The sequence below is a fragment of the Hippoglossus stenolepis genome, chromosome 12, assembly GCF_022539355.2.
Source record: "Hippoglossus stenolepis isolate QCI-W04-F060 chromosome 12, HSTE1.2, whole genome shotgun sequence".
Taxonomy (NCBI): domain Eukaryota; kingdom Metazoa; phylum Chordata; class Actinopteri; order Pleuronectiformes; family Pleuronectidae; genus Hippoglossus; species Hippoglossus stenolepis.
Genome location: NC_061494.1, coordinates 6247232 through 6260142, shown reverse-complemented (window position 1 = coordinate 6260142; position 12911 = coordinate 6247232). Strand labels below are relative to the sequence as shown.

Genomic DNA, 12911 nt, shown 5'->3' with positions numbered 1-12911 from the left:
AATTAAAATCACACAATTATAAATGTTTGATACTTGATAATAGTGTTTCAGATTTAGTATGAATTGTCCTGGTACAGCTTGACTCTTCATTAACTGTACACTGGCAAAATATAATGCCTAATGGTAAGGCCTTTGGTTTGGAAGGAAACAACACATTTCAACATAAGTTGTGTCAGGTGTGTCTCTAAAAACAAGATAATTATGTGCATGTTTATATTTATTTATTTATACTACAAAAAAACTTCCTTGAGAACTGGATAGTAAATAAAACACTATCACCACAAGGTGGCAGTAAGTCAACAACAAAGAAACGACCTGCCGCAAAACCTGAACGCGAAGGAGAAGTTCTTCCGGTCTTGAGGGATGTACTTCCTGTGTCACTGCACATGTGGTAAACAAGCGTCCGTGTGTGTGTGTGGGAGTGTGGAGCATGGACTTTTCTACAAAGTGGAGTAATTTACCCACAGGCCCGAGTCTGAAGAACCTGACCCAGGGCGGGTTCGGTGTCCTGAAGGAGACTCAACATGAGGCGGTTCAGGACCTGACGAAAGCCCAAATCGAGTCTTTCGACCAGGCTGTCACCAGCGGACTGATCCGGGTCGTACAGGTCCGCGCTGCTCTCACTTATTACACTTAGATATTACTGTATGTGGAAAATGAGCCTTAGCTGTCATCTTTAAATCAAATTTCACGTAGTAAAAATATTTGTAAAATAAGGTCTCTAAAATAACTTTAGCTGTTTACTATAAATGAAATGCTGCCTAACTAAATTATATATAAAATAAAGTTAGTCTCTAGCTGTTTACTATCAATGAAATGCTGTCTAACTAATTTATATATAAAATAAAGTTAGTCTCTAGCTGTTTACTATAAATGAAATAATGCACAACGAAATTATATATAAAATAAAGTTAATATTCAGCTGTTAACCGGAAATGAAATGCCTAATTAAATTATTTATAAAATACAGTTTGTACATTTTAAATGAAACTGCACCAAATCAGATTATACAAAAGTTAACAGATAGTCTTTAGCTGTTAACGTAAATTAGTTCATTAAGTTTTAACCATGTTTGCTAACGTTTGTTTTGAGTATGTCTCGAAATCAGTGTTTTCCTATTTGTGTTGGAAAACCAATCACTTAAAACACACTGTTCGTAGCTCATCTGTTCTCAAAATGATGAAACTTGTGCAGACTTTGTAATATAAAGCTGCACAGCAACGCAAAACCCACCATAAACCTGGTTGAGTGCGTCGTCTATGTGAAAGTTACCAGCTTCAATACTCTGCAAGGTGTCTATGCTATCACCAGAGAACCACTGTTATTGATTCAACAGGAACCAATGTGTCATTTTTTTGTTCTCTGAGTTTCTGTCAGTGTTTGTGTTGTGGACGTTTACTCATTGTTTTGTGATGTGACGTGTGTTCTTCAGGCCATCCCTCCGCTGGAGTTCGCTGTAAAAAATGACAGGATCAGCCTTTCGTTCGTCGAGGCCTCCATCAACAACCCGGTGGTTGCCAAAGGGAACGTCTGCAGGGACATGAGGGTGTTTCCTGCAGAGTGCAGGGGCAGGAGATGCTCGTACAAAGGAAAGCTGGTGGTAAGATTCATATATAGTCTCATCATGATTTATTTTTAACTGTGTACATTTTCACTTCACCTATTACCTGACTTTTAATGCATCATGCTAAATGATCAGTCATTCACAGGCAGGGAGCAGTCATTGACAGATCCAATCTACATGTGAGAGACTAACGGTGCCTGTTATTCACCCTCAGGCTGACGTCAGCTGGTCGGTCAATGGAGTTCCCAAAGGCATCATCAAACAGTCCCTGGGTCAGGTGCCAATCATGGTGAAGTCCAAGCTGTGCAACCTCCATGCTATGTCTCCGAAAGAGCTAGTTGAACACCATGAAGAATCAGAGGTAAGAGACACGTCTATAATATTTGAAATATAAACACGTGCCCATTATATGAATCCATGTTCGTGAACAAGTGTAATCTCCCTTTACATATTGACAGGAAATGGGAGGTTATTTCATCGTGAATGGAATCGAGAAGGTGATCCGAATGCTGATCATGCCGAGGAGGAACTATCCAATTGCCATGTCAAGACCTAAGTGGAAGAGCAGGGGCCAGGGCTACACTCAGTATGGTAAGTGTAACCCCTCAGATAATGTGCAGAAACTCAGTGACAGTGGGTGTGTATTCACAGAAATCTATATCCTTTAAAATGGATGCCATTCTCTTTTTTTCTTGTCACAGGTATATCTATACATTGTGTGAAGGAAGAGCACACAGCCATCAACATGAACCTTCATTATCTGGAAAACGGGACTGTGATGCTGAACTTCGTCTACCAAAAAGAGCTCTTCTTCCTCCCACTAGGCTTTGCACTCAAGGTACTTATCAGGGAGAATGTCTTTTTGAAAAGTGTTGAAATCGTGCTTTGAACTGATGGTTCAAATATTGACAACAAAGGCCATTTATTTTACAAGGAAACAGATTAAATTGGAAAAGCAAAAAAAATATAATCACTCCGACTTCAGGCGGACAAACTAACCACACTAGCTGGAAAGTTGCTGCTAACTTAACAGAAAATAACGAAAACAAACAACAGCTTGACTTAATAACTAAGTGAAACAGCAGAAAACAATCAACAGAAGTGACAGTCCACCCCTACTATTCAACAACGTTATAAATTCCATGTTTAACAATAGTTTTTGTGTGGCTGGTTGGTAGGAGTGAGCCATCTTGGTTTCTTATGTCTCTGCTTGGCAGCTAATCACCTTTGAGCGGGGAACAGGACCACCAACCATGTCCTTGCACCTTCACACATTATTTACATACATGTATATACATACACACAAGCACACGTACAGACAACACAAATCTACATCAGAAAAATGACCACAGTCGTTACAGTATTTTAAAAAATGAAGCAGTCTGCAGCATTAAATTTGGAGTGAAAAGAGATGTTAAGAGTCCAAATCACAGAAGAGTTCAAAAATATAAGTATAACCTCTTTTTGTGTTGTATGATTTGTTGATCAAGCAAACTTGCTCTGTTGTGTCCTCTAGGCCTTGGTGGACTTCACAGACTTCCAGATCTACCAGGAGCTGATCAAGGGCCGCGAGGACAATTCCTTCTACAAGAGCTGTGCATCCGAGATGCTGCGTATCGTCATGGAGGAGGGCTGCACCACCCGCAGCAAGGTGCTCAGTTACCTCGGAGAGCGCTTCAGGGTTAAGATGAACCTTCCTGAGTGGTACACAAACGAGCAGTGTGCCAACTACCTGATAGAGTAAGTTTTTATCAAAGATGAATGAGACATTTTTGTTACTTAAAACCTCACAATGCACAAGTGTGGTATTTTATGGTACATTTAGTAAAATTAGTTGTGTTCTGTTTTGATCAGGGAGTGCATCTGTATCCACCTGAAGTCCGATGTGGAGAAGTTCTACCTGCTCTGTCTGATGACGAGGAAGCTTTTCACATTTGCCAAGCAGGAGTGCATGGAGGAGAACCCCGACAGCATCATGTGTCAGGAAGTGCTCACTCCTGGTCAGCTCTACCTCATGTTCCTGAAGGCAAGTTTGTTTAAAGTCATTCAAACTGGTTCTGAACAACTGTTGTCCTTTTTTTAGCTTCTGATACTGAACAGTTGGAGCTGCAGTAAGATTTGGTAAAAGTGTTTCCCATTAATTATTAAGACTGTTGCAGCCAGACATACGTCCCGCCACAGTTTCATAAGAAACCAACATTTTTTATACTTTTCATTATAACATAAGAGATCTCTAACTGGGTGGATGCAGCGCTATTTGCTGCGTGTTGCACAAATATGTTTTTACCTTCCATGCAGACAGTCAGACCTCATAGTTTCAGCTGCAGTTCTATCATGGAATGCAGTTGTCTCTCTCACATGAAAACTTATTTTAACTTGGAATGTTTCTGGTGTGAGAGTGACCTTTGTGTGTGTGTGCGTGCGTGCATCCCCATTGCCGCCATAGAATAAATTACTTCTGTGGGAAATGCTGGATAGAGGAAACGCTAAGTGAGCATCTGCACTGATCAGCTGTAAGTGATTTAACCCCTAAGATATCTTCACAGGAGAGAGTGGCTGCCTGGCTGGTGTCTGTCAAGCTGGCCTTTGACAAGAGAGGCAGCAGACTGAGTGGAGGATGGAACGCTGAAAACATGATAAAGCTTTTCAACATGGGCAGTGACGTAACCAAACCTTTTGAATTTCTGCTGGCTACTGGGAACCTCAACTCCAAGACAGGTGCGGCCACATGAGTATGAATACGTGTTACGGTACAAAAGCAGAGCTCATGTATTAAATGCATATCGCTCTCTCCTCTGACCCCAGGTCTCGGCATGCTGCAGAACACAGGTCTGTGTGTCGTAGCCGACAAGCTCAACTTCATCCGCTACCTGTCCCACTTCCGCTGCGTGCACAGAGGAGCAGCGTTCGCCAAGATGAGGACCACCTCTGTTCGTAAGCTGCTGCCTGAGTCCTGGGGCTTCCTGTGTCCTGTCCACACCCCGGACGGAGAGCCTTGTGGCCTCATGAATCACATGACAGCCAGCTGTGAGATCGTGGCACCAACCTCGTCCACCACATCCCTGCCTGCTCTGCTATGTTCCCTCGGTGAGTTCTTTCTTCAGATTACTATTCTGTTCAGTTAAAGCCGAGTTCCCAGGAAATGATTTTCAAAGTTGCTGGATTACTGCATAGTTCACACTACTTGACTCGCTGTCATGTGATCAGGAATCTTGCAGACATTGTGAGTTCATACTACATGACTGACTGGCGAAAAACTAACAGAGCTTGAATGGAACCCGACAGACATTAACAGTCTGTGATATACTGTCCCACACACTCATGGTTATTTCCCTGATTACAGACATGTCGTGTGTTTAAAAATCAGGGGCACCTCACCACTACACCTCATCCTGCGCTTTGATTGGCTGGATTTGTCACTGATTCCGACTACATTTCCAGCAGATTGAAAATCCGACACGTCGGCGAGACTCTATGATCATCTCTTTTAAGAATTAACACTTAGCGACTGCAGATCAAGCGACAATAGGGGGACTTTTGTCTGCAACCTGAAAAACTTGTCGGCGACTGGCAAATCAGGCTCAAAGTCGTGTTGTGTGACTTGGCTTAAGCTGTAAGGTCCAAATTCACCGCTTTGTCCTTTTTTTTGACAAAAGTTTTAAAGCACGTCATTAAACTGAATTTCATATAATTAAATCTTCTGTCTCTGGTAAGGTGTTTGTCCCGTGGATGGATCTCCTGGTCAACCCTTTTCAGACTGCTACCCTGTGGTGCTTGACGGGGCCGTTGTCGGCTGGTTGGAGACTGAATTAGCTCCAGTTGTGGTTGACTCGCTACGTAGGTTCAAGGTATGATAGTGAAATATTAAAAAGAGCTGTACTGCACATGTTGTATGTGCAGAAAAGTGACATTTATATGAAATACCTTCAGGTACTGAGAACAAACAAGATCCCTCCCTGGACTGAGATCGTCCTGGTTCCCAAAACAGGCAAGGCCAGCTTGTACCCAGGCCTGTTCCTCTTCACAACGCCCTGTCGTATGGTGCGGCCCGTACGCAATTTAGCTCATGGAAAAGAAGAGTTAATTGGCACCTTTGAACAAGTATGTGTAAACCAAGATTTAAAAAATATGTTATGGTGGTTCTAACCAGAACACAACTGAAATGCTTTTTTTTTCTTTCTACCTTGCTGCAGCTTTATACCAATGTGGGCATCTTTGAGGGGGAGATCGAGCCCGGTGTGACCACACACCAGGAACTGTTCCCTCACAGTATGCTGAGCGTGGTGGCCAACTTCATCCCCTACTCAGATCACAACCAGAGTCCTAGGAACATGTACCAGTGTCAGATGGGTAAGTCTGAGACCACAGCTAGAGCCTGCACACACCTACACTGGTGAACCGGTTGAGTAGATTCATATTCCAGTTCTTTCATCGTGTTTGTCAGAGATTAAACATGTTCTCTGTGTAGGTAAGCAGACTATGGGTTTTCCCCTGCACTCGTTCACGGACCGCTCAGATAACAAGCTGTACCGGCTCCAGACCCCACAAAGCCCGCTGGTCAGGCCCTACATGTACGACCACTACAACCTGGACAACTACCCCAGCGGCACAAACGCCATTGTGGCCGTCATATCCTACACAGGCTATGACATGGAAGATGCTATGGTAAGAAAAATAGTTACTATCATTTTTTGCTCAAACAGAATTATGAACCAAGACACTACATAATGAACTAATGATTATTATTTTTGTAAAATCCACATTTATCACACTCCTCTTAGATTTTGAACAAGTCCTCGTGGGAGAGAGGCTTCGCCCATGGAAGCATTTACAAGACTGAGCTGGTGGATCTGGCAGACAAGGTGAGGGGAGAGGACGGCGTGGTGTTTGGGACCAAGCCAGGTGATCCTAAGGTGGATGGAAAACTGGACGCTGATGGACTACCTCACATTGGATCAACACTTAAATATGGAGACCCCTACTACAGCTACATCAACCTCAACACGGGTGCCACCTCCATCAACTACTACAAGTGAGTCTTCAGCTCACTAAATCATGCCCCTTTCAAGACATTAAATGTTTTTACTTTCATATTCAAGAAAATAAATTGTTAAACTTTTCAAATTACAACAAGTATTGTGTTTCTTCTCTCTTTATTTCTAGGAGCCAAGAATCCTCTGTAGTCGACAATATAAAGATCTGCAGCAACGACAACGGCTCAGGCTATTTCAAACGAGTTTGCATCACCATACGAGTGCCACGAAACCCCACCATCGGTGACAAGTTTGCCAGTCGCCACGGTCAGAAAGGCATCCTGAGCCGCCTGTGGCCGACTGAGGACATGCCCTTCACAGAGAGCGGCATGACTCCCGACATCCTTTTCAACCCCCACGGCTTCCCCTCCCGTATGACCATCGGGATGCTCATCGAGAGCATGGCCGGCAAGTCCGGCTCCCTGCACGGGCTGAGCCACGACGCCACACCCTTCACCTTCTCTGAGGAGAACTCTGCTCTAGAGTACTTCGGTAAAATGCTCCGGGCTGGAGGTTACAACTATTACGGCACAGAGCGGCTCTACAGTGGCCTGAGCGGTCTGGAGCTTGAGGCCGACATCTTCATCGGGGTTGTCTACTACCAGCGGTTGCGTCACATGGTCTCTGACAAATTTCAAGTGAGGACCACGGGAGCGCGAGACAAGGTGACCAACCAGCCGGTGGGAGGGAGGAACATCCAGGGAGGCATTCGTTTTGGAGAGATGGAGCGAGACGCCCTGCTGGCGCACGGCTCGTCCTTCCTGCTTCAGGATCGGCTCTTCAACTGCTCGGACCGATCAGTAGCTCAGGTGTGCATTGACTGTGGCAGCCTCATCTCCCCTCTGTTAGAGAAACCGCCTCCCTACTGGTCGTCCATGCGCCACCGTAAGACTGTGTGCACCCTGTGTGGCAAAAGTGACTCTATTGACTCGGTGTCTGTTCCTTACGTCTTCCGCTACTTTGTAGCCGAGCTCGCAGCGATGAACATCAAAGTAAAATTAGATGTAAAGTAAATTTTACAGGAGAATGAGTAGATACCTGCCTTAAATATGACAAAGTACAAATCAGAAGAAATTTGTTTTATGAATCTGCTTTTGTTTTGTTAAAATGTGTCTCAGTAAAGCTGCTTGAATGAACCATGCTTCAGATCAAATATACTGCACAGACATTGATGTGTGTATAAAGAGCAGCCAAATACCCGAGACATTCAACTGCTTTGTCCAGTGTTTTATTAGCAGAAACTTTGGAGAAATGACCAGCATGTGATGGAGTGAATGACACATTCTGTTGAGGTGTATACAAATAAAAGTTTTTTAAAAAATGTAAACATCAATAGATTGCCTAAAATAAATTAAAGCTGAGAGATGTCCAGATCATGACATTCATCTTTAAACATTTTCACGAGATCCCACTTGATGATGTCACATGGTTCCAGTCACCATTTGACTCTTAATTCAGCTGTTCCAGTACATGTGGCAGGTCTAACACAGTGGGGACAGTGTAGTCTGGTTTCACTGAGCCCTCTGGCACTGCACCTCCAGCACTACTGATCCAAACTGTGGCCCGTACTCCAGCATTAAAGCCCCCCTGAATATCTGTGTCCAGAGAGTCTCCAACCATAACACAGTCCCGGGCCTCCACCCCCAGCATGTTGAAACACAGTGTGAAGATGGAGAGGAATGGTTTCTGCTCTGCATGTTCCCCCCCAATCACAATGGCATCGAAGAACTCCTCACATTTGACTGCCTCCACTTTCTCTCTCTGGGTCTGAGCTACCCCGTTGGTCAGCAGCAGCAGCTTGTATCTGCTGCGCAGTTGTTTCAGGAGGTCGCAGATTTGAGGGGACAGACTGAGAACTTCCAGCCGTCTGTTTTTCCACAGAGAGTAGCACTGAGCTGCGAGAGAGGGCGTGAGAATACTGCCCACTGTCTCCTGGAGGCTCTCCTCCCAGTGACCCTCTCGTACATCATCTATGGATCGTCCTGCTGCAGGCTCAAAACACTCACGGAAAAGCTTCTGCTTGAACTTGTCACAAATGCTGCTGATGGTGTCGTCATCGAGGCCCAGTGTCGTCTTCAGAAGTTCACTGGTCTGTAAATCACACACAACAGATACCTTCATATCTAACTGAGTAATAAACCACAGCCTGGGGTTGTGTAGGAAATATGACGGACACTTATTTTGATGGATGTGGGAATTTGGCAACTTTTTAATATGTGTAAATAAAATTAAAAAATTTAAATGAGGCAAATATTTTGGATTGTGTTATTGCTGGGCAATAAAACAATATCAATTCCTGCAATATATTTATAATTAAAAGTATAACAAAGGTTCAATGCACATCGATATATTGCTTTTGCATTGTGTAAGCACAGTAAGAAGATATAACAACTGATCTACCTCAGATTTGTCAAATGTTTTGCTGTTTGTCATTTTCTGCTCATAGAGAAGACGTTAAAACCACAACCTTCACTCAAGAGCATCCATCAGTCTTTAAACTTGTCCAGTCTGGGCTACTGTAAAAAAAAAAACATGGCTGCCTCCGTAGAGAGGACCCTCTCCTGATGTAAATATTATGTTTTTAAATATAAATGGCTCACTCTCAGGTAAAGAAAACAATTCATACGATTTAGATGAAACACACCAATGAAAACATCCCTAGGATTATTTTATATTCAACTTCTGCCAATAGATCCCTTTCACCTGAATCTTACACACTGAGCCTTTAAACGTGAAAAATAAATAAATCGTCCAGTTAAATAGGATGAAGAACTAATTATCATCAGTTTATCCTGCTGTCACAAATCAAAATGTCTGCCATGAAGACATATATAAAATCTGCACAGTGTATAAGCTAAGGCCACAGGAGAGGTGTCAGTGTCGCCTCCTTCAAAATGAAGCTGAATATATCCAGTTTCTCTCTTCTTCTTTCTTCTCGATTACAACAGTGACGCAACATTTCCAAAACCAAGAGAAGCTTATTTCAGTGGGAGCAAAATGAAATGACACCGTTGATCTGTGTTATCCGGTGAACTGAAGTCTAATGAATCAGCAGCTGAGTCCCTCTCTCGACTCCACGTCACAAACATGGCCGCCGACTCACTAACACTACATGCGGAATGTTAATCACCTTTCGTATCGCCAGTGCACCGGCCCTGCTGGTTTCTATCAGCGTGTTGTCCAGGTCAAATATTAAAGCCTTCACCTCCCTGTCCATGGCTGCAGGTCACCACACCGCTGGGTTCGATGAGGAAGCACCGCGGACTGAAGTGCATGCTGGGATCTGTAGTTCTGCTAAATGCTCAGCGCGTGCAGGTTTTGTCCTCTGGAGGGCGCCAGTTAATAAAATTAGAGTGATTTCTTTTCTTTTTTGCGAGTATGACATGAGGCCATAGACTTTAAATATATATTTTTTTATCTTTATCTATTCAGGCAGTTACATCTCACAAGATTAATAAAAACATCACATAGTACAGATTTTAAATGTCCAAGGGGAAAAAAAGCCTGTAGTTTGAGGGAAGTTTGTAAATCATTTCATTTAGAAGGTTTAACTGAATCCAGTTCTGCCAACATTGGTGCGTACATGAGGGATGTCTACAGTTCAGTAGTTACTGGACCGTGTGCTGCATGTACTGGTTTTACAGAGAACAATGATGATGATGATTTAACACATTTTTATTATTATTTGTATTAAATTACATTTATTATTAATTATTTATTTATTTGAAGATTTATAGTACATTCATGGCCAGACAAGCAGTTCGTGTAGAAGCATAGACTCTATATGAATAGGCGCCATTTTGGGTCTGGTAGGTAGGTAAACTAATACACCCATGTGTAATAAGCTCAGCAAGCTCTCCACACCAATTTCCCATGCTCTAGTTAGAATAAATCATTAAAAAGTACATTAGACTTTTGTGGGAAAAACAAGTAAATAAAAGGCAAACAAACTGCAGAAACTCATATTAAACTATAAATAAGTTAGTAACTTTATTGCAAATATAAGTGTTTTGAAATATTTAAAGGATTTACAAATTGTAAGGTTACTGTGGAGATGCCACTACACATGTTATGTAATTATTATATACGGTATGTTACATTTGAGTAAATGTCTTTAAACAACAAATTAAGGTAAAAATTAAAAACAGTCAAATAAATGTACATAGATACTATAGACACATGATAAAACACCATCAGAATACAAAAGTATTCAGTTTTGTGGGAAGGATTGATCAATAGGGAGAGGTTTCCCTCATTTGACTTCTCACACACCATGTTTCACACACCACACGTATCGTTTTTCCATCATGAACAAGTATTCGAGTCATTGGTGACTGATCTGTGGCAGGAGCCTTTTATTATTACTCACCCTGAATTATTTCGAGAGAGTTAACCATAACCAAAATGAGCGTGAAACAATCAGTGTCATCACCTGTCTAATTAAATGCCCTACGTGACACTTGACCATGGATATTGCCAATTTAAATACATGTTACGTGACACACTCTTTCAAAATCAAAACATACCTCATTTCTTATGCAACCTGTCCTCTAACTCGCTCTCTTATCTGGCAGCGGGCCAGAGGTTCACACGCAACAGTGTGCAGGCCTGTTGCACTGCTTTACCAAACCCAATCAGAAATCACAACAATCCTCTCACACTTGTGCTGAGAGGAAACGGATTCCAGATTAGCCTGACCTAATTATCTCGGTTTCGTTGGGCAGAAAATGTCAAGATGTAAATCAAGGAATGATGAGAGAGGCCTAACCTGCTATTACCTGTCAGAACAAACAACACCTGCTGCTCGCATGCAAAGGAGGAATATGCTTAATTAAAAGAGAGACTCGCAGCAAATGACCTCAAAACCATTTTTTAATAACTCTCAAACATAAAAAGCAAAGAGAATCATAAACATTGGATATGTGGAGAGTGAACTTACAAGTGTTAGGATGGAATTTCCCCTCTCATGTGAAGGAAGAGAAAAAGAAGAAAATGATTTCCCTAACAGGCCAAGTGTGACTCGTCCAAAAAAGTACAGGCATCTGAAGGACGGGTGAGGCCTGGTGTCTTTGTCTGCACGACACCATTCCTCTTTTATCTGTGTGGGTGGCCGCGGCTGCACATAGTCACACGCTATCTCTCAGCTGGGCACGAATCTCCCCACGAAGGGTATTGTTCCACCAAACACCTTACAGACCTTTTATAGCAGGAAGACAACACGTTTGATCCGTCTTATTTTTCCATAAACACTTTGCCATCAACTATTATGTTCCTGGGACCCCTTCCTTTATACCAGGGGTGTTCATCTGAGTTTCTGATCTGTGGGTGTGCGTGCTGGAAGTGTTAATGAGGGGGTGGGTCTGCTTGTTATTCGTGACTGGATGGGACAGGTGTAAGCCGGAGGGACCGGTGAGTCTTGTGGCCGTCAGAGGAAGGAGCTTATTATATTCAGAGGACTGCTGCACCTTGGCAGGTGAGCTGAAGACAACTGTGGCCTGTACGTCATAAGCAAATCAAGATATGAGGATTAGCTCACACAGATACCGGGCAGGTCATCTGTGCTATTCTTGACCAGGTGGTGGCAAATTCTCCTTATTAAATATTTATCATTTTTTAGATGTGAAAGATATGGATCAGACGTACTGCTGTGATACAAAGGACAGTGATAACTTAGCTGTCCTTTCTATGTTAAGTTGCTCCCATCAAGACAAACTCTGGTCACACACACATAGATGTGAGATTTTATCGAGGCCAGGGGAATGTATGCACTACAGTCTAAATAAAGAAACACTAGTGTGCGCCTAATGGCACTTGTCATGGTAACAGGGGAAGTCTGGCAACCTGCACGTACACACAAACAAAAAACATGATCTGGGGCAGGATGGTGCCTCTTCAGGCGGTTATGCAATGCCCTCCATGATCAAGGGGCCGATATGCTTTTCTGTAAAGCTTATATAAATTGTGTGTTTGTGGCCTACAGTGACCTTTCTCCTGTTATCATTATTAATTCATATTATTTTGTATTTCGTCCTGTCCTCTGGATGGTGGAGACTCATGTTTTATAATGAAATAACGTTTGAGGATGAGTATTTTGATATTGTGGGTATGTCGAGTGTTCCTGCTCATGAAAAGACTCAACCTCCATAGTCGTCTGGCAGATTGCCTGAGCTTCCTGAGGCCCCCGACTGTGCACTGATACACCTGAGTTCTGCTGACCGGCCACTGAACCGCTGCAGCAGCAGGGAGGGAGACAAAGTATGTGTGGTCACTGGAGTATGGCCCTGAGAGCCTGCACTCTGGCAGATCATCCTGTC

At 42.9% G+C, this 12911-nt stretch overlaps 2 protein-coding genes across 2 annotated transcripts; one reads left to right on the top strand and one right to left on the bottom strand.

Moving 5' to 3' along the window:
• Positions 1 to 358: 358 nt before the first annotated feature.
• polr1b (RNA polymerase I subunit B) lies at positions 359 to 7924 on the top strand. The gene is made up of 15 exons (XM_047342376.1): positions 359 to 607; positions 1433 to 1600; positions 1779 to 1925; positions 2023 to 2155; positions 2266 to 2402; positions 3081 to 3304; positions 3419 to 3590; positions 4111 to 4282; positions 4370 to 4651; positions 5279 to 5412; positions 5495 to 5665; positions 5758 to 5914; positions 6033 to 6229; positions 6346 to 6596; positions 6728 to 7924. Exons 1-15 carry the CDS (start codon positions 431 to 433, stop codon positions 7608 to 7610), a joined length of 3405 nt encoding a protein of 1134 aa, XP_047198332.1. The 5' UTR covers positions 359 to 430; the 3' UTR covers positions 7611 to 7924.
• LOC118119186 (N-acetylneuraminic acid phosphatase) lies at positions 7810 to 9886 on the bottom strand. The gene is made up of 2 exons (XM_035172914.1): positions 9728 to 9886; positions 7810 to 8688 (listed from the first exon to the last, which is right to left on the bottom strand). Exons 1-2 carry the CDS (start codon positions 9812 to 9814, stop codon positions 8047 to 8049), a joined length of 729 nt encoding a protein of 242 aa, XP_035028805.1. The 5' UTR covers positions 9815 to 9886; the 3' UTR covers positions 7810 to 8046.
• Between the last annotated feature and the right edge of the window lie 3025 nt (positions 9887 to 12911).

What these genes read in the sequence shown, in the direction of transcription:
- LOC118119186 (XM_035172914.1), bottom strand. Translation starts at nt 9,814, where the DNA reads ATGGACAGGGAGGTGAAGGCTTTAATATTTGACCTGGACAACACGCTG. An exon ending in GTGCACTGGCGATACGAAAG is followed by an intron (nt 8,689 to 9,727) that starts GTGATTAACATT and finishes TGTGATTTACAG; the next exon opens with ACCAGTGAACTTCTGAAGAC.
- polr1b (XM_047342376.1), top strand. Translation starts at nt 431, where the DNA reads ATGGACTTTTCTACAAAGTGGAGTAATTTACCCACAGGCCCGAGTCTG. An exon ending in TAATTGGCACCTTTGAACAA is followed by an intron (nt 5,666 to 5,757) that starts GTATGTGTAAAC and finishes ACCTTGCTGCAG; the next exon opens with CTTTATACCAATGTGGGCAT. An exon ending in ATGACATGGAAGATGCTATG is followed by an intron (nt 6,230 to 6,345) that starts GTAAGAAAAATA and finishes CACTCCTCTTAG; the next exon opens with ATTTTGAACAAGTCCTCGTG.